Below are 21,278 nucleotides of genomic sequence, written 5' to 3'. Positions count from 1 at the left end.
TTATTGAACAAAAACTTACTGTGTGACAGTTATTTCGTTGTGACTATCTTCGACTTCGCATCTCAGCTATATGACGAATAGCAACTATTCTTTTCAGAATGTTGCAAAATTATAGCTTTTCCCTTTAGTGAAATATATGTGTGCTCAAAGCAACATTCAATAAGTTTGTTAGAACATGGGTACAAGATGTAATTCAACTTATTAATTTTACGGCATTATTTTAAAAGTGTGACTGCTCGCTGTATGCCAGAGTTGGAGGGCAAGAGCCATTTCAGTTCGATTCCCTATAACGTCAAATTTCTTTCACCAGCTAACCTGAGCATGGTTCTTATGTAGTTTTTCCACATTCGTCTAGGTGAATGCTGAGTGAGGTACCCATTTAAGCCTCATTTACATGACACAAAAACACTTGCAATGTGAAAAACTTATCTACTTACGAACATTATTACATAGATACATTTAAACACATTTAAGACTACCTTTAGAGGTACCCTTGCCTAGTGTCGTAAAGATTATTGTGTTTCGACTATTATTAGAACTGCAAAGTTTGGAATTTATAAATTATTTTATTCATTTGTACCACTTCATAGGAAAAAAATACTGCATGTGATTCTGACGTACCAAAAGCCTGACGAAAATAAAGAAGCCTTAAATATTACATAAACATACGTACTTACGAATGACAGTCATATATACGAATGGAAGAAATCTTACAAATAAGTAAGATGTGATCCTGAAGATAAATTCATGCAATATACTATATCTGCAAAGATGGTTCATATAATGAAACAATATCAGTCAAAGAAATTCAAAGGACTTTAATGAATTACGACAAATACTTTATGTGAAAAAATATTTCTTACAAGTGGCAGTATATGATTAAAATGCAACTGATAAAAAAAAAACCATATGTGGTTTATGTCCATGTCATCTCAGCATTTACTGAAAAAGAGTGATGAGTGGGAAGACAGAAAGAGAGCTTCAATAAATCAAAAATAAATATTTTCATAAAAATCCTTTTAACATACCACATTTTTAAAATGGATAAAATATATTAAATAATTTCTCCTGATCTCATACAGATTCCTAATGCCATGCAGATAGTCCTAAAAATTTGTGCTAGTGAATTTTTAATAGGTATAACAATACTTGTAAAATTTAAAATGAAAGGCACATGCAATAGGTAATCAACGCATGAATAGTTCATCTAAGTCACTAACAGTTTTACTGCAGTTCAAATGACATGAACTGTTCAGCGGTTTTTCTGAATGACAGTTATTCTCCATACTCCTTACTATTATCTATTCCATGCATCTCACGTTTTCTGCTTTAGTTTTACAATTGTTGCCATAGCTATTAAAAACCCACAAGCACAAATTTTCAGGTCTATTTTTACAGCATTAGGAATTTGTATGGGGTGGGAGAGATTATTTAATACTTTTTAGTCCAATACAAAAATGTGTAATATTCCTATTCTTAGTCTATTGTGGGTGAAATTTATCAACTAACTTCAAAAATTTTTATGAGGTTAGAACAGATGTATCTGGTAATTTTCAATTTATTTCAGTTTCTTTTTAACCGGTTAAACCAATATATTACGTCCTCCAACATACATCTCATTAGAGAGAATTGAGCTCACACAGAAGCTTAGCAGCAATCATTCTTAACAGTGAAAATTTGCGACCGGGACAGGAAAACCAGGAAATGGCAGTGGTACACCAAATACTCTCTGCCACACGTAAGAAAACAGAGTGAATTAATACAGTTTTGTCCTCCAGTTCTGAGCTAAATTTGAAAGTTTCAATTCTTTAGCTTACCGAGAAGTTTATTCAAAATCAGTTGCAAAATTTGTACTGCACAGACAGACAGGCCAAAAAATAAATTACTTTCCACCACATACTACACTTGAAAGTAAGTCAGTATTGCAGTGTAATCCAGTTCTGAGTTGTGTTGAAAATTTCAAGTTTCTAGCTTATTGGGAAGTGGTTTAAAACCAACTGCAAAATTTGTACCAAACAAACAGACAAGAAATCGATGATAAAAATGTGTTAAAAAGTGATTGTTCATTTATATATACATAAATTTACAGTACAGCAACGGATATTAAACTTTTAAAACAAACCAAAATTGATATTTAATGCCACAAGTATGAAAGTTCGTATTTAAGTAAGTAAATGCATACATTTTTTCATCTATATCTCTTTGAAATAAGATTCTTTATTTGTTTGAAAAACATTTGTCAATCCTAGTCTTGGTTCATGTATAACCCAAAAGGCTGAAAAAGTGTGTAAATAAAATCACTCAAATAAGGAGACTGCCTGAAAACATATGGTCACAACCAACAGACTCGTATCAATCAGTTGTCCTGCGTCGAATGAAACCACTCAAACCTGGTGAGTGAGTGAAAACATTTATATAGGCCTAGCTGACATGGCCGCATAGACTATTTTCATTTGACTCATTAAACTAACTGAATGAAAAGACAAGCAACTGACCAATCAATTGTCGGTTGTCCCCTCACCAATGTGTCATTCTGGTATGGGTCACCATAAACAACTTGATGCTGGTTGCAGCCCAGTTGCACTCAATGTGTTGTTATTTAACATTCGTTTTATATTCAGTGGTGTATTCTGCTCCACTCAACAGAATTGCATAAGCACCTGCCATTTATGCTGCATGCTCTCACCCCTCGACCCCCCCCCCTCCCCAAATGCTTTTATAAATTTCAAGAGTGACGTGGTTTCTTCTGGGAACCTTGAAATGTGACCCACCCTGACTACTACTCTCCCCATGACACAGACAACAGCTTCCTGCTTTCAGCTCTCTTCAAGGTAGCAAATGATGCAGAACAAAAAAAAGCCATAAAACAATGGAGAAATGGTTAAAGGTGTTATACCTAGGATTAAAACATAAATAAAATGCCAAAGAAGCTAAAATAACAGCATAGGGAAATGAGACTGGCTGACAATATACAATATCCAAGGGTGAGCCAGTCTGTTAAATACCTCGAAGGCACTGAAACAAAGTGAAGCAAGAAATGCGAGAAAAGAGATAAAATAGCACCATAGGGAAATATGACTCACTGGCCACTTACAAAAAACATGGGTGAGCCGTCACCCAGTGTTAATGCGTTATGGACATCTTCCTAAAATTCCTGGAAACAAGTGTGACACATCACAAAATCTTAAAACTCTAGTCACATTTGTTTGAGTGTCACATAAAACAGATGGCAGGTTTGTTGGTAAATCTGCCACTGCCTTCTGGTCTAAAAATAAAATGGTTTAGTAATGTTTGGTGTACTGTGATCTGTACGCCACAAGCACCACACACTGGAGGACTCTGAGGGCCCTGTGTCTGGGGAAAAAGATCTGCATTGTTGGGCTGTGGCCTATGCAAAAACAAGTAAGGAAGACATCATCCCACCTGCTTCACTCAATGAAGAAGGTATGCCACAGCTGCATTGTGGACTATACTAGATGCAGCTTATTTTCTGTCGGTCCCATGCAGTTGGCCGGAGTGGCCAAGGGGTTCTAGGTGCTACAGTCTACTGCACGACCGCTACGGTCGCAGGTTCGAATCCTGTGTTGGGCATGGATGTGTGTGATGTCCTTAGGTTAATTAGGTTTAAGTAGTTCTAAGTTCTAGAGGACTGATGACCTCAGAAGTTAAGTCCCATAGTGCTCAGAGCCACTTGAGCCAAGTTCCATGCACTCTTTTTCCCACAGACGCATGACTCTGTACAACAGTGAGATGACAGCTTGTGGGGGGAAATGCAGACTGAACTAAGTGAGGATCACTACTCTTCCCTAGCCTTTGTTAAGTGGAGAAGGCACAATAAAATAACACACACACACACACAAACCATATCTTTTGCTCCAACATTCTCAAGATTGTGAGTAATTTGACAGCAAAGCAGTGAAATCTGGTGGCAACCAAATATGTTGAGGGCATGATTGAGAGAGGAGGGGGGGGGGGGATGGTACAGAGCAACCAGTGGAATCCTTGTGCTCTGGGTATGGACACATCCATGAATACAGCTACACGGCTGTAGGAAATTTTCATTCTAAAAGCATAAGCAGGAGAATAATCTCCCAAGTACTGCACTAAATCTAAAATTATTCTGGGCTCCGGCATCAGTTAATTCCTCATATTTGAGCAAGAATGTGCTCCACAGCACACATTTTGTGTGGACCCCAAACAGCCTTGTTACTCATGGACAACTGTTAAAGAGACAGCCCATAGCTGGATGAGCAATACCATTTGCCAACCTACAGGCACCTGGGTCTTAAATGTAGTGCTTTCCAGTTGTCTTTGAATCCACTAACCAAATGTTCTGATTTGAAACTTGCGGATACCTTAAAACTCTTTGCTGAAACGAGACACAAACTCGGAACTTTTCCGTTTCACAAAGAAATACTCAACCAGTAGAGCACTTCCCCGTAACAAGCAAAGGTACTGGATTCAAGTCTTGGTCCAGCAAACAGTTTTAATCTATCACAAAACTTTAAAAAAATAGTGTTGTGATTACACTTGCTATAAAACTTTATTCATACTCCTTTTACAGAACTTCATTTTCCAGCCCCATCACAGGTAAACCTGCAACACACAAGTGAGAGCTACAAATGACGTGACATGTTTCATATACAAAATTACATGAAACAAGTGCAGCACATTCTGCAATACAACAATTTCAACATTTGATCTTGCTTCTCCACATGGGTGACTGATTCCTCAGTATGTTTTCATCTAAGTTTTTAAGATCCACTAGCTGACATGCTTTATTCTGCCCTCTTCAATCTCCCATCTTTTTCTCGTTTACACATTTGTTTTTGCACGCTTTGACCTATTTACCCTTCCTTCCATATCAGTCACTTTGTGTAGCTTCATTTCTTTTATCACCATCACTGCATTTCTTAGTCTGATCTACTCTCGCAGTCTGTACTTCAGATATAAACACCTCACAGAATACACAATATTCCATTTCAAAGGTCTTGGGCAAGATTTAACACCTGAGGCCATAAAAAACAAACCATGATATCTCTGGATATCGAAGGAAATTATTTTCAAGTACTGATAAAATGAAGCAAGTAATAATATGCCAAGTTTGAATAATGTGTTACTGTGCCGAAAACGAACCCTACACGCTGCAAAAGACACTTATTTCAATTCCGACCATTAACACCCCAAAGAGTCCATATATCCATAGGTACTTTCCTCATCACTAAACAGACGCTGATAAGGCGATAAATTCGTTACTAAAACGTGAAACTTGAGAAAGAGATTCAGCCACCATCCTCCTTTGACGCAGATCAGTGTCGCTGCAAACAAGATATCGGCGACCGTCCATTATCACATTTTAACTCAGTAATATATGTAAGGTCTGTTTAACCTCGAGATACATGTGAACTCGCTGGCTGATAAAAATTGCAGAAAGTATAAAGGTTGGCGTCTGTAAACACAGTTCCGAAAGGTATCACATAACAGTGGTAATACATACCTTTGTTATCCATAAATACATAATTGTCGAACTGCTCATGGAAGGTAAGCAGATCTGCCATATTTACGAAATTTATGTACACCCTCGAAAATGCATTGCTGCCCAGACTCATGTCTGCAGGAACAAAGTAAATGAAATCATGCTCTGGTAGAGGCGAAACAAGGTCAACAAACACGTCGAGCGTCATCGTTGGTGGAAGCCTCCGAACAACAACCTGCAAGAGTGTCATACAGACATGGGTTCTTCAACTTAACAGCAGTGATGGTTCCAGTAAATAACACAAACTACTACAATGTAAGTAACTCAGTCTTGCCTTCGTCGGCGGACGAACACGATCTTTCTTCTCTTTCTGTTTATCAAAATCAGATGACTCGTTCTTTGTGTTCTCTCCATTCTTTGATACAGTTTTGTTGATAATGACAGGCTTTTCCTGGAAAACCACACGTTTACTCTTATTCGTTTCTTCATTAACTGCATCCTTCGATTTGGTTTTCAAGACAGATGGTAATGGATTTGGTTTAGAATCCTCCGTATCCTTCGTCTCACCAACTTTCTCTGAAGACATTTGTAACGAATCTCATTTACTAAACGTAAGCAACAACCTCTTAACCTAATCTCGTTTCGTGACACTCTCAATCATAACAAATACACGACAAGCAACACAAAACTAAGATGTACATATCAGTCCAAAGATGCTACTGATTATAAGGCAACGAAATCGATACACAGTATTCACATCTAATAGCGCAAATCTTAAAATGTTTACAGTAATTTATAAAATTCTTACAGTGTACTGTACATAGCTCCAGAAAAAACACTTAGATGTTCTTTGCTAGTTAAACAGATCAGAGTTCCCAACTGTTCGCCTTGCGGAGAAGAAAATATCGTTGAAATGCCGTAAAATGCCAAGGGCATACTTCACTAACGCAAGCGAACACTTGAACAAGGCATATCACGAAAGGCATTTAATGTATTGGATAACAGTAATCTGCAAGGGAATGATAAGAAGCAGATGTGTTCCCAGTATACAGATTGGTTCCAACGAACTTTTATTTTTTTTATTTTTGATCCAACACCAATGAATGAAGCATTATACTCAACAAAATTTTGACTGATCAAGAAGCGTCGCGAACATCGATGTCATATCTTACGAAAAGCATAAGATATGTGATTAAATTGCAAACACATTATGAATTACATTCTAGATACATACATACCAAATGAGGTAATAAAATACTGCAAATTCCCGTATTGTTTTTCCTGAATCATACCGAGAATTATGAAGAAATACAACTTGTTTATCCCTTGTTACAAAAGGGAATCGAAGAAAATATACACAAAAAACTTAATGACGACTTGTACATCCGTAGTAAGAGCCATGCTTCAAATCTGTAAACGTAACATTGATGCAGTTTTTCTAAAAAAGAAAGTATTATGCAGAACAGACAGATTCAAGGACTGGTTTAAATCATGTATAGAGTACTCGTATGTTTTAAAAGGAAATAGGAACCTTTTCTGCTCAGAAAAACTAACAGCAGTCTAGTATTTCTTAGTTATTTGACAAAAATAAAGTTTCTCTTGAAACACGTCATAAAAGAGGCAAAAATAAACGAAACTGACAAATATTATGTAATCATCAAAATGAAATTAAGTCTACGCGGAAATCTACACAGGGCTCGCAAAAATAATGTATTTGGTTATCACAATCTGGAAAAATTGTTACTGATCCTAGGACTACTGTAAACAATTTCAGTTCTAAACATAAGGCAGTTGCTGATAAATTATAGAAGGAAAAAGTTTGGAAATCCGTCTAATACAACACTTAAAGAATTTTCATGTACTGAAATAAGTAATCTATTCCTGTTTCTCGACCCAGTAGGCCAAACTGAACTCGTAAATACCATTAATGAACAGAAGAGTAAGTAATCAACTGTTGTTAATGATGTTCCAAATTAAATCATAAAAATATCAGGGCACATACCCCTACTTTATTTGACATCTTCAGTCCATTTTTATCAAATGGCATCTTACTGAAGCAACTAAAAACATCAGAAGTAACACCTCTAAATAAGAAAGTGACCAGCATTGTATGTGTAACTGCAGACATGTGTCACTACTGCTAGGGCACTAAAATTATTGAAAAAGTCTTCCTTTCACAAATAATTACATTGATCAACAAAATAATATTGTTTCTGGGTGTCGAACTGAAATGGCCACTTTCAATATGATAAACTATGTCTTAAATACAGTAGGGAATAGTAGAAAATTTCAGCATTATTCTTAGATCGAACAAGATCTTTTGGTGTGATTGATCATTCTTTGCTCCTGAGATTGCTTGAATGATATGGTGTAAGAAGTGTGCCAAATGAGTAGACTAAATCATATTTGTAAAATCGCTCTCCGGTAACTGAAGTAAAGCATACGGATGGAATGAACTCCAGGTAAATTTTTCAGAACCATATGGACTAAGTCGTGGTGTTCCACAGTGTTCATTCAGATCTATTCCTATTTCTAATATACACTAATTATTTACCATTACATGTTAGGGATTCAGAACCAGTCCTGTTTGCAGATGACATCAGTCTATTGATTGAAGGAAATAATGAAGTAGAGCTTCCTGCAGTTTTAAAAGATATTATGAAAGAATTGTCTGAATGATTCTGCAGAAATAGGTTAATAGTAATTCCCCAGAAAACATACCCATGCAATTCCACAGAGAACAAAATAAAAATGCAGTACAACCAAAAATATGTGTGAATAATCACTGTTACTGAAACTAAATTTCTTGTGGTTTTTATACAAGAAAATTTTACATGGAGCTCTCATATCACACTCCTAAACTCAAAACAACCGAAAATGAGCTATGAAGTAACAATTTTTTGCAACAGCACTATTACAGAAACAGCAAGAGCCACAAACATTGCTCAAGAGCATTCATTACTGAAGTACTGTATCATTTTTCTGTGCGAATGTACAGCAGACCAAAATAGTTTTCACGATACAAAAGGCACTTATAGGAATAATAACACAAACAAGCAGCAGAAAACCATGGAAATCTTTCTTCAAAGATCTAAATGTCTTACCTTCTCTGCTGTTATATATTGGAAGTAGTTATGCATGCCAAATAAAGTGTGCAGAGAAAAGAAAACTTTTTTTCCTCAACACAAAACTGTCCATGACTAGAGCACTGTCAGACATTGACATACATTCTACTCATTGCAACACCACATTACGCCAAAAAGATGTATATAAAGCAGGAACATAACTACGCAATAGATTACCAAGCCAATAAAATCTCTTTCTGAACTGCAATACTTTAAAATGTCTATGCATCTGATCCACTCCAAAACTGCTTTTATTCAGTTCCACGGTATATTATGGATGCAAACATGTAATTCATGCTTGTAGTTGCAGAAACGATGTAAATCTGCATGAATGGTCAAATGTGTAATTGTACAGCATATGGATTCAATTTGCTATAAAAATTTAAGTGACATATTTTTTATGGTTGTAAAACCAACAGCTAAAAAGATTTTTCTGTCCAATATCTCATGTACAATGTATGTACTGAAAAAGAAACAAATATATGGACAGATGAATAAATAAATAGAGTTCCATAATCAGATCCTGTATAGCGCTCTATCAAATAATTCTAGAAAGTTTATATCATGTCAATGAATTGATCAAGTCCTTGCATGGAATCCCTTACAGAGAAATATAATGTTGAAACTGGAGACAACGACAGAGAGCTGAAATATTAAACTTTCTATTTAATTATCAAAAATGAATGATATTGAATTAAGCACTCCACAAGTTGGTTTTGTAACACTGTTCCAGATTTAATTACAAGAAGAGAAATAACACAACAGAAGCAAATTAACAAAGTGTCAGAATTATAGTAGTACCAGAAACAACAACAATTATAATCAGTATCAGTGTGAAAGAAATGATTCTTGTTCTCATCAGTTTTATTTCCCTGTTTGTAAGCTAATGCAACAGTTTGGATGCCAAATCTTGGGATACCACAGAAATTGTTTTAGAAAATGTATGGTGTATTGCGGATCTCTGAGGCAGAGAAAAGCCATCAATCTGAAGTCTTGTATTTGGGAACTAGCAGCCAGCTCCCTAACACTCTTACCAGTACTGTCAGTAATAATTAAGCTTATAGGAATTAATGGCTGATCATAAGAATTCAGGAGATTTTGAGATATAAATTAAATACTTTGGAAAGTAAAACAATAGAAACGTACATTTAATACAACACTTTTAATACAAACAGTTTGTCAAAAGATGATGATGAAAAAGGCGCAGCAGACAGATGTGGTTGAGTAGCTAAATGAGTGGAATTGTTATACTAATCCTTGGAAGCAAACGCGAACTGTTAGGTAACATGAGAAGCCAGCAATGAGGGGTACTGGGTAGGAAAATTCCTGACAATCAGTGGAGCTGTGCTGGTTTCAGTAAGCTAGCGAAGAGTAACCATCATAGTGATTATATGTATAAGTGTACAAAGCCACCAACAGAGGATGGAGGCAACACTTGAAAGATTTCTTCAAATAATATTCTCTGGTGAAGTAACTATGACTGGGTGTCATGTATTTTAGGAGCAACAGATATATAAGGACTTGCAATTAATCTTTTACCACGAAAATTTATATTTCCAAACAGAATATAGGTACAACATATTTGGTTGCCATTGAGGAGCTCAATAGTGAAACATGTATACATTGTCTGTAGGACTTCCACCACTGTAGGAAGCAAACTAATTAATTATCAAAGACAGATGCACCTTGAATAACAAAGCAACACACAAAGTTTGTGATATACATAAGTTATAAGATACTTAAGACGAAATAATATGTGAGTGCTTACATACATCAATGGCAAATAAACCACATTTCATCTTTAATATGGGAATTAAGTGAGTTTCTCATTGAAACAGCAGGTTAGCCAAACTTTTTATGTAATCAGATTTAACAGATTTCCTAATTTGTTTAGAATATTAATCATTCGGTTTTTCAAGGAACTGTAGAATGAAAACCAACTTTAGGGTAGCATTTTAGAAGTGTCACAGGGTTGTTATTTCATTCAAAATATGTAAAAGATTTAAAGAGTAATGTTGAAATCTCTATGAGGCTGTTCACAGACGATCCTGTTTCCTATAAGAAGTGCGTACCATGGAGGCAAACCTGCAGATGGTCGATATTTGGTGCAAAGACTGGTAGTTGAGCCAGAACGTCAATAAATGTGACGTATTATGCATAAACAGGCGAAGACTTCCACTACTGTCCAAATAAATTATTGACCGTAAATCACTGGGAACAGTGATGACCATGAAACCTCTGGGGCCTCCACCTGAAGCAGGCTAATATGGAATAACCACATAAAACTAGATGAAGGTAAAATAGGTGTCTGCCTAACACACATTGGAGGAATCTTAAGGTAATGAAATTCATTCACATACAAGTGTCCTATGATACACTTCTACTGATTGTCAGTTTGGGTCTCTTACCAGTTTGCACTAACAAAAGAGATGGCAGTGGCCAACAAAGAGTCATATTTTTCGTCACAGTTTCGTTTAAGAGTCGTTAGAGTGTTACAGATATGATCAACAGTCTCCAGTGACAGATGTTACATTCCAAGGAGAGTTGTTCAACTTATTACATCCATCTTTTAAAATGGCCACAACGAGGAAATCATAGAAATTAGAATCCACACATAGGTTTGTAGACAGAATGTTCATTCCAAACATCATTTACATATGGAACAGGGACACAGGGATACAGTTAGTGATAGTAAAAGTAGGCTCCACCACATGTCACAAAGCACTTACAGAGTACTGATGTGGATGTAGATACCATTACTAGGTGGTATATGGCTGTGCATGGCTTAGAGTAATGCATTTTTTCTGCTACACACCTAAGTCTGAAGCATATCTAGCAGCATATTTAGCAGCAATGACAATGGTCTTTCCAGATGGTAATGCCACTATTTGCTGCTTACTTGATGCAATGTGGGCTCCAGAACGATCAATACACACAAATGTGTGTATTGGCTTGCAATGTTGGCTGCAGTAACATCTCTTGTGGTCGATTTACTGCAAGTATTTTCAGAATTTCATTAAATATGAATACAGTTGTTGTAATAAGTGCTATGGCAATTGTGTGTAGGAGTTGACAGTGAAGGTGTGAACAAAAATATTGGAAACATTTAATACTTAATGGGAGATGAACAAAGGGAATGTTTATCTTTCTACATAAACAAATGAAAGAAAATTCAAACAACTCTTGTAGGACTATAAAAAGAAACATAACATGCTTATTACTGTGGCCATAGGTCAGATCTGAAAAAGAAATTGCCAACTATCAGTATAAAGAAAAAACTGTCAATAACATGAAAATATATTTTTATTTTTCATTAGAATTTTTTGCAATTGGGATTTATCAGGAAAATGTATGACTCAACAGAATTTTTACACCTCAAAAGTGATTTGAGTTCATATAATTCATTTCTCAAAAATATTAATAACTGAACATACAGAATCTAACTGGATGCCACACTGTATTTGGTACAATATGATACACTATTTCCTTAGAAGGAAAATCTCGTGGAGGTGGATAATGTCATGAAACAAGTGTCATGGAGGAAACTAGGTGAAGAAGAAGCTGCAGATAATGCATTAGATTGCAAATACTGCACAAATTTCTTTTGGAAGTCAACTATGTTTTGCAGCTTTGGTTTCTTTAATAACTGCAGATGTGAAACAAGGAACAGCTCATACTCACTGGACAGATGAGAAGAGTTACAGTTCCTTTCGACACATGAATTATTTCTTTCTCAAAGTAATCGTGTCTCCTGCTCTCTTATTTCAGCCTTGAAATATACTTTCAGAAATGACGTTGTAGCTGTAGTATCGTTTCTTCAATCTGAATACTTCTGTTTTATTCATACACCTCGAGAAGTTAAATGAGCATTTCTATGTGAGTAACACTTCACAAGATTATATTTGCTAATAAACCAACTGAAACAGTTAGTCTGTGATCCCAGCCAGAGTCAGACGATTATAATATAGTACTGGAAGAGATGGAAACCTTTTTGAAGACACAAGTGCACTCCCTTCAAAGGCTACGATCTTCAGGCTGTGGTGAGTAGAACGGCAGGAAGACATCTGCCTCCTGGAGCGAAGAGACGCTAAAGCCAGCTACTTCATTTGTGTCTATGTGGTTTGTAGTATGCAGTGTGCAGTAAGCAATGACAGTATCCACTTGGACATGATGATGTGTATGGCTCTGAACTGGGCTCTGATTGGGTTATTTTTTCCCTTTTGTTTCACTTTGGCCATCAATGTAGTTGTGTATGTCTCTTTGAATTTGCTAGCAGTTTACTTTCTGTTGTTTATTATTATGTGTCTCTTGTCAAGCCTTTGTCAGATTGTCTCTGTTTAGTTGTGTAGGCCGTTTGCCTTAATAAAGTCTAGCATGCAAGCTTGAAAAGTGGGCACGTTAAGTTAGAACTTTATGTATGTCATGTTAGTCAACACAGAACAGGTTAAGTCAAAATTATTCGAATAGTAGGTTTTTTCATTATTTCGGCAGCTGAAAGAGCAGTAGAAACCGTAGAGAAAAGTCACACTGACAACCGAATCTGATACTGACCCGACTACAGTTTCACCAGGTAAACTGGCTTGTCGTTCTTCCAGGATTTCGACTGTATGACAAAAAATAAAATGACTGCACCAACTTTATGCCACCTTTCAGGTAAGCAATCCTAATTTTCTTTTTGTTATAGAGAGAACTGGAACTTTCTTTTTAAACTTTTCCATCAGACTACCCAATTAAATTGTTCTTAAATGACATCAGTAGCTCCCTAACAAACCATTTCTGATAGAAGTCCCATGTCTTATTGGTACGTTTTCACTTTCACCAGCACCAGAAAGAAAGTTCAGGATTGTGCCTTGCTTGTGAATTTGGTTTGCATAGCCTAAGTAGATTTCATTTACGAAAACCCTAAAAGTAAACAAGCACATGGATTGGATACAGTCATCTGTGAAGTATTAGCAACGTTCACTGTGGACACTGCAGTCCACAGAGCAGCCTTGAAATTCGCTGATCAGTCGTTATATAAGGTTGATCCGTTCATGTGTTTCCCACTTGGCGGTGTCTACATCTCAATAGCTGATTCCTGGCGCCTTATCTTTCAGTTTTAGCTCATTTCTCGGATTCTTTTGTGAACAGTTTTACTGTTAATAAGTAATGCATTGCTGCATCAGTCCTTTCAAAAACTTTATCATTCCATTCAAAAACTCTTTCCTTCTATTTAAAAAAATATCACACTTGCTTCTATGGCTGAAACAGAATGAACCTTAGGTCTTAAACGACTCACTGTATATATATGTATAGATAACCAATCTTTTGGGCAGTGTTCTGATTCGCGTAAGGTTTGAAAATCTCTGGGAAATACCCTGACACGAGGGGTTCATTGATCAGGGATACATCACTGATATTCTGTCGCAGCTGCATGGGCACTGCCATTATAGTACACATATATAAACAACATATATACATGTTCTGCATGGGTGAACATATGCAGCATGTTGATGCTCATGGACAAAATGAAATTGCTCAATTAAACAACACTCAGACATGACACATGTATAGTCTCATAACTGTTCACTGATCCAACCCACAATTGCACATTGGGTATGCTTGCAGCTGCTGCCATGGTGTGACATCACAGTGCTGTCATCTGTTGAAGAACCCCCATATGTCTTGTAGGATGGATCAGTCGTCTCTCCACTATTATTCTGTCCTTCACAGGGCCTACACAACATTTCAGTAAGTAATATTCACACTAGTCTTCGTAATCATTCATGGATGTGTATAGTCTTCAACCTGTTCCGGTTTCATAACGATCGAAAACTTGTCACATGTTCTTAGGAATATTTTGGTTTCTTTTCACATGTAGAATCACTCACAAATAACGTGACATTACTCCTGAATCAGCCTATATATATATATATATATATATATATATATACACACATATCAAAAAAGGTCGTGCATCACCTTGTTTCCGAGAGTTCTGGAACCTGTACAGAAAATTGGAATGGAGATCAACATAAACATAATTTACAACCTTTTTATTGCTCATAAAAAACTACATATTGCACATTGTACCACCATACAGCGAGACCTTTAGATGTGGTATTCCAGATTATTGTACACACCGGTACCTCTAATACTCAGTAGCACATCCTCTTGCATTGATGCATGCCTGTATTCGTTGTGGCATACTATCCACAAGTTCATCAAGGCACTGTTGGTCCAGATTGTCCTACTCCACCACGGCGATTCGGCGTAGATCCCTCAGAATAGTTGGTGGGTCACGTCGTCCATAAGCAGCCCTTTTCAATCTATCCCAGACGTGTTCGATAGCATTTATATCTGGAGAACATGCTGGCCCTTCTAGTCGAGGGATGTCGTTATCCTGAAGGAAGTAATTCACAAGATGTGCACGATGGAGGCGAGAATTGTCGTCCGTGAGCAGCAGGAAACGTTGCTGCACTCGCTGTACAGTGTGTCTAAGAGGTTCAGCCTGACTGGTTTTGCCTTGAAACAGGTCTCCGGCGATTGTCTGATTGAAGGCATATGCGACGCTCATCGGTGAAGAGAACGTGATGCCAATCTTCAGTGGGTCATACGGCATGTTGTTGGGTCCATCTGTACTGCGCTGCATGGTATCGTGGGTGCAAAGATGGACCTCGCCATGGACGTCGGGAGTGAAGTTGCGCATCATGCAGCCTATTGCGCACAGTTTGAGTCGTAATACGACGTCCTGTGGCTGCACGAGAAGCATTATTCAAAATGGTAGTGTTGCTGTCAGTGTTCCTCGGAGCCATAATCCATGCACAGTATTGACTGTCTAGGCATGGTTGAACTAGAGACAACACGAGCCGTGAACCTACTACCTTTGTGGAATGACTGAAGCTGGACCCCCTACATCTAGTAGGCGCTGCTCATGCATGACTGCTCACATCTTTGGGCTGGTTTATTTACATCTCTGAACAGTCAAATGGGCTGTGTCTGTGATACAATATTGAAAGTCAACGTCTGTCTTCAGAAGCTCTGGGAACAGGGGTGATACAAAACTTTTTTTGATGTGTGTATATACACTCCTGGAAATGGAAAAAAGAACACATTGACACCGGTGTGTCAGACCCACCATACTTGCTCCGGACACTGTGAGAGGGCTGTACAAGCAATGATCACACGCACGACACAGCGGACACACCAGGAACCGCGGTGTCGGCCGTCGAATGGCGCTAGCTGCACAGCATTTGTGCACCACCGCCGTCAGTGTCAGCCAGTTTGCCGTGGCATACGGAGCTCCATCGCAGTCTTTAACACTGGTAGCATGCCGCGACAGCGTGGACGTGACGTATGTGCAGTTGACGGACTTTGAGCGAGGGCGTATAGTGGGCATGCGGGAGGCCGGGTGGACGTACCGCCGAATTGCTCAACACGTGGGGCGTGAGGTCTCCACAGTACATCGATGTTGTCGCCAGTGGTCGGCGGAAGGTGCACGTGCCCGTCGACCTGCGACCGGACCACAGCCACGCACGGATTCACGCCAAGACCGTAGGATCCTACGCAGTGCCGTAGGGGACCGCACCGCCACTTCCCAGCAAATTAGGGACACTGTTGCTCCTGGGGTATCGGCGAGGACCATTCGCAACCGTCTCCATGAAGCTGGGCTACGGTCCCGCACACCGTTAGGCCGTCTTCCGCTCACGCCCCAACATCGTGCAGCCCGCCTCCAGTGGTGTCGCGACAGGCGTGAATGGAGGGACGAATGGAGACGTGTCGTCTTCAGCGATGAGAGTCGCTTCTGCCTTGGTGCCAATGATGGTCGTATGCGTGTTTGGCGCCGTGCAGGTGAGCGCCACAATCAGGACTGCATACGACCGAGGCACACAGGGCCAACACCCGGCATCATGGTGTGGGGAGCGATCTCCTACACTGGCCGTACACCTCTGGTGATCGTCGAGGGGACACTGAATAGTGCACGGTACATCCAAACCGTCATCGAACCCATCGTTATACCATTCCTAGACCGGCAAGGGAACTTGCTCTTCCAACAGGACAATGCACGTCCGCATGTATCCCGTGCCACCCAACGTGCTCTAGAAGGTGTAAGTCAACTACCCTGGCCAGCAAGATCTCCGGATCTGTCCCCCATTGAGCATGTTTGGGACTGGATGAAGCGTCGTCTCACGCGGTCTGCACGTCCAGCACGAACGCTGGTCCAACTGAGGCGCCAGGTGGAAATAACATGGCAAGCCGTTCCACAGGACTACATCCAGCATCTCTACGATCGTCTCCATGGGAGAATAGCAGCCTGCATTGCTGCGAAAGGTGGATATACACTGTACTAGTGCCGACATTGTGCATGCTCTGTTGCCTGTGTCTATGTGCGTGTGGTTCTGTCAGTGTGATCATGTGATGTATCTGACGCCAGGAATGTGTCAATAAAGTTTCCCCTTCCTGGGACAATGAATTCACGGTATTCTTATTTCAATTTCCAGGAGTGTATATCACTCAGGGTGTCTTGAAAGGTACAGGATAAATTTACTTTGCTACTGCCTCCAAACTAATTAAGATACACACGCCAGTTTAAAGATGAGAGTCTTAGGTGACATGTACAATATCCAGCCTGTATTCGAGCTCTATCGACAGTTAGTGCCACAAATCTGTATCAACTGTGGCTATGGCAGCAATGATTTCGTTCTTCAAATCACTGATGTGCCTGACAGGGGTTTGGTAGAATCTGCCTGTGCCATAACCTGACAGAAATAAGTACATCAATGTAATGTCAGGTGACCTAGGACGAAAGGAAATTGGGCTACCTCTGTCAATCCGCCGACCTGGAAACACATGGTCTGGTTTCAATGTGTACAACAGTTGCAGTCGGTATGGACACACCTATAACGTTTCTGAAGGAGCGAGTGCAGGGCCATGCTAGGGCCTTGCAGCTCCTGTAACACTCTTCTGAACAGAATTCTGCTGTGAATGTTGAAAAGCCAGCTGTATCCGCCCTGTATCGTCTTTTCTTGTTTCAGGTTATCCAGTGTGATGTTTTACACTGACAGTTCCCGTCAGCATAAAATTCCTGTACACAGGTGTATCAATGACTGTAAAGGTGGTTGCTTCCTATACCATAGTTCGAAGTTCCTTTTTAACCTGTGTGTCCAAATAAAATGGTTCAAATGGTTCTGAGCACTATGGGACTTAACTTCTGAGGTCATCAGTCCCCTAGAACTTAGAACTAATTAAACATAACTAACCTAAGGACATCACCCACATCCATGCCCGAGGCAGGATTCGAACCTGCGACCATAGAGGTAGCGTGGTTCCAGACTGAAGCGCCTAGAACCGCTCGGCCACCCCGGCCGGCCTGTGTGTCCAATCTCGTCTGAATAAACAATTCTACACACTAAACCTTTTCGCCTTGTGATAGTCTTACTAATTCTCTGACAGATCAGAAAATGGAGCGATCAGTAACAATCTTAGATGTAGTATATCATGATGTATTAGTTAAAAGGGCTGATATGGACCACCTGATGGGAATAATTTAGTGGATAAAGGTACAAATTTAGTATAGTTACTGTGATTTTCATTTGCCAGTGGAACTTATTATTGGTTAATAATAGAGACTGTAAGGTGTAATACGTTTCTCAAAGTGATGAGGAACACTGCTTGAACCTAACAAGCTTACCATTAGATTAGAGAGTGTTAGCGTTGTATCAAGCCTTCAATCTAGACCAACAGTAAGTGGAGAAAACTGCTCAAATTAGAACGTTTTTATAAAACGATTTGCATTTACCTATGTATCGACGAACGTCATGTCAGCACATGGCGAAAATGTGCTAATATCTGTATAATTGTGAGTTTGTTTTGAACGCAGTCTAGTGACACAATACTGAACACTATAGCACTAGCAAAGGAAAATGAAATTTTCACTCTCAAGGGCCATAGACAGTAGCTTAGTGTGGCGATCTTGAGTCTTAAGGCTTTTTAGTTAAACTGACACGGGAGCTGTGATGCAACAATCACATGTGGAACTGATAATGTATCAAGGCAATGTGGTGGCAGGTAATGAAGGGTGTGACGTCACGCTGTGTATAAACAGTGACAGTGGATGATAGAACTTGAAGCAACTGGGGCAATAACCTATCATCGCATTAGTTGTGGCCTAAGTGGCGTAAACCTCTATATGTCAATACATAAGATAAGCTCAAAGTGGCAGCAAGATCCTTTATGGACGCTCTGTACAGCTTATTAGACCTCTAATAGTGGAGAAATGCTTTGTAATTGATTTGTTGAATTTTGAATAATGTGCCTCTCTCCTTAGGAAAGCATTTGATAAATGTTACACATTTATATTTGCACCTAATCACGCAAGACTCACGTTTATTCCAGGTAGTACAGCAAATTATTTATTTATATCTGTTACTATAGGTTATCCATTCTGAGCTGACTGCAATCTAATTAAAAAGAATTGCTGCAGATGCGTTTCGTTTTTATTTATAAAGCATCTTCCGTGGTTATTGGCGTTTCTTTGCATATTGTGCTGTTTCCATCCTTGCTAGCAGCGGTTGGTGTCGAAAGGCTTAATTTCATATCTGTACTTGGCGGTTTTTGGCATTATGCAGTATGTCCTGTGCTGCACTATTTACAATTCAGTTTCTTAAACTGTTTCTCATTCTGCACACATTTCTTCATACTCTACTTTATACAAACATCATCTAACTAACTTCTGTTGTTTCATTTATTTCTGTCTGAGAGCTGAGGATGAAGATTATGACAGAAAGAAGACTCGGATGACAGAAAAACGATCCAGAAGTCAAGATCATATAATTGTGACAAACTACCGATCTCAGGGATTGCAATATGGCAGAGCGACCAAGAGGTGTGGTTTGGGAGAGAAGGGTGACTCACGCCGAAGCATGCAGAGAAACACCGACAAATGTGTGATTGACTTTATTGCATCGAAGGTAGACAGTGGAGGTTCCATTGTCGATAGTGCCGCACAGCGTGCATGCATGAGCGAGCGCCAGTGCCAATCTGTAGCATCGGCGGCCGGTCGCCCAGCCTTGCAGATGTAGAGCTCCTGCTCACACCACAGCTAAGTGGCCGCTGCTTGCATTAGCTGCACCAACAGCGCAGAACACAGCTGACTGCTCCTTCAAGTACGACTCGTGGACCCCATGTAGAGCGCCAAAGCGAAACTGCCGACCGCCATCGTTGTAGTGAGCCTGACCATCTATCCAGGCCAGCTCGTTCAGTGACCAAAGACAGCTCTGCAACCAAAAAACCGCGAGTTCGCGGCCCAGCCCCCTCCTGCGGCAGGTAGCTTGCAGTCCGCTGGATGATCTCATCCAGAGAGCGGAGGCCAGCAGCCCTTCTCATGCTGGTGCAACTCCAAGGGCGGCTGGCCTTGCTACAGCTATGATACGTCCGTGCAGCTCTGCAACCAAAAAACCGCGAGTTCGCGGCCCAGCCCCCTCCTGCGGCAGGTAGCTTGCAGTCCGCTGGATGATCTCATCCAGAGAGCGGAGGCCAGCAGCCCTTCTCATGCTGGTGCAACTCCAAGGGCGGCTGGCCTTGCTACAGCTATGATACGTCCGTGCAGCAAAGGTTGGAAATAGTTTCCGTGGGCCGGTTGGCCATCACCAAAAGATCGTCGTGGTTGGCCTGCAACATAAACAATCGTCTTCTTTCTGGATCTAGATGCGGACAGAATGGCGACACATCTGCCTGATTTGAGCCTCCAGGCTCGCTTCTTTATATGTTTTTCCCTACCCCTCTGACATAGCTCATCTGGAGGGGATAAGTGGAGTACTCTTTAATAATTACAACGTCACCTTCCCTCAGCCCACTTCAGCTCGTACACACAGGTCGCTAGGGGCTGTTGTAACTGCAGCTTATGTGTTCTTCACGGCACGTAGCTGCCCTTTGCTACCCTGATTACTTCATAATTGTATATAGTGCCCTCCAGTTCGTGGGCCAGCCAGAACGGCCGTGCGGTTCTAGGCGCTACAGTCTGGAGCCGAGCGACCGCTACGGTCGCACGTTCGAATCCTGCCTCGGGCATGGATGTGTGTGATGTCCTTAGGTTAGTTAGGTTTCATTAGTTCAAAGTTCTAGGCGACTGATGATCTCAGAAGCTAAGTCGCATAGTTCTCAGAGCCATTTGAACCAGTTCGTGAGTGGTGTTGTACACCTGCCTTGCAGAATCATTTACAAAATATCAACATCGACCGTGCCTGCCATCTGATGTAGGGATTGGACCCTACCTTCCAGCCACAGCTCCCCAAAATTTACGAGAATTTCCCAAATTCATGCCTGACTTATTTGTGGTGCAGCAATACGTATACACAGGGTATAAAAAAATTATTCAGTATTTCAAGGGATGATAATATCATGCATGGAAACAAGGCAAAAAGTCTTCTGACCATGGGTTCTACAAAGCATACATTCTAACATATGACATATGAGCACATGTTTATGGGAGGTGCTCTTGCGATTCACCAATGGCAATGCATTACTTGTCCTGCTACAGACGACTACCCAATAAATAACGTTAATTACAGCCCCTGGCATTGAATACTGCGAGGTAGGAAGGCATCACAAAAATGTGGTTGCAGATACACTACTGTCCATTAAAATTGCTACGCCAAGAAGAAATGCGCATGATAAACGAGTATTAATTGTACAAATAT

The 21,278-nt window shown here is 39.9% G+C and overlaps 1 protein-coding gene across 2 annotated transcripts in view; it reads right to left on the bottom strand.

The window, feature by feature from the left end:
• LOC126345561 (trichohyalin-like) overlaps window positions 1-6,335 on the bottom strand; it is a 77,422-nt gene extending 71,087 nt beyond the window's left edge. The window contains exons 1-2 of one of the 2 annotated variants that reach the window (XM_050002112.1): window positions 5,811-6,335; window positions 5,498-5,711 (exon numbers count right to left, since the gene is read on the bottom strand). In XM_050002112.1, coding sequence (XP_049858069.1) covers window positions 5,498-5,711; window positions 5,811-6,062 — 466 coding nt within the window. In that variant the 5' untranslated portion in view covers window positions 6,063-6,335. The remainder of the gene's footprint in view (window positions 1-5,497; window positions 5,712-5,810) is intronic. The other variant, XM_050002111.1, reaches the window with a different exon arrangement.
• Window positions 6,336-21,278: the final 14,943 nt, after the last annotated feature.

The sequence above is a fragment of the Schistocerca gregaria genome, chromosome 1 (genome assembly GCF_023897955.1).
Source record: "Schistocerca gregaria isolate iqSchGreg1 chromosome 1, iqSchGreg1.2, whole genome shotgun sequence".
NCBI lineage: Eukaryota > Metazoa > Arthropoda > Insecta > Orthoptera > Acrididae > Schistocerca > Schistocerca gregaria.
This window is presented reverse-complemented; position numbering and strand designations above follow the sequence as displayed.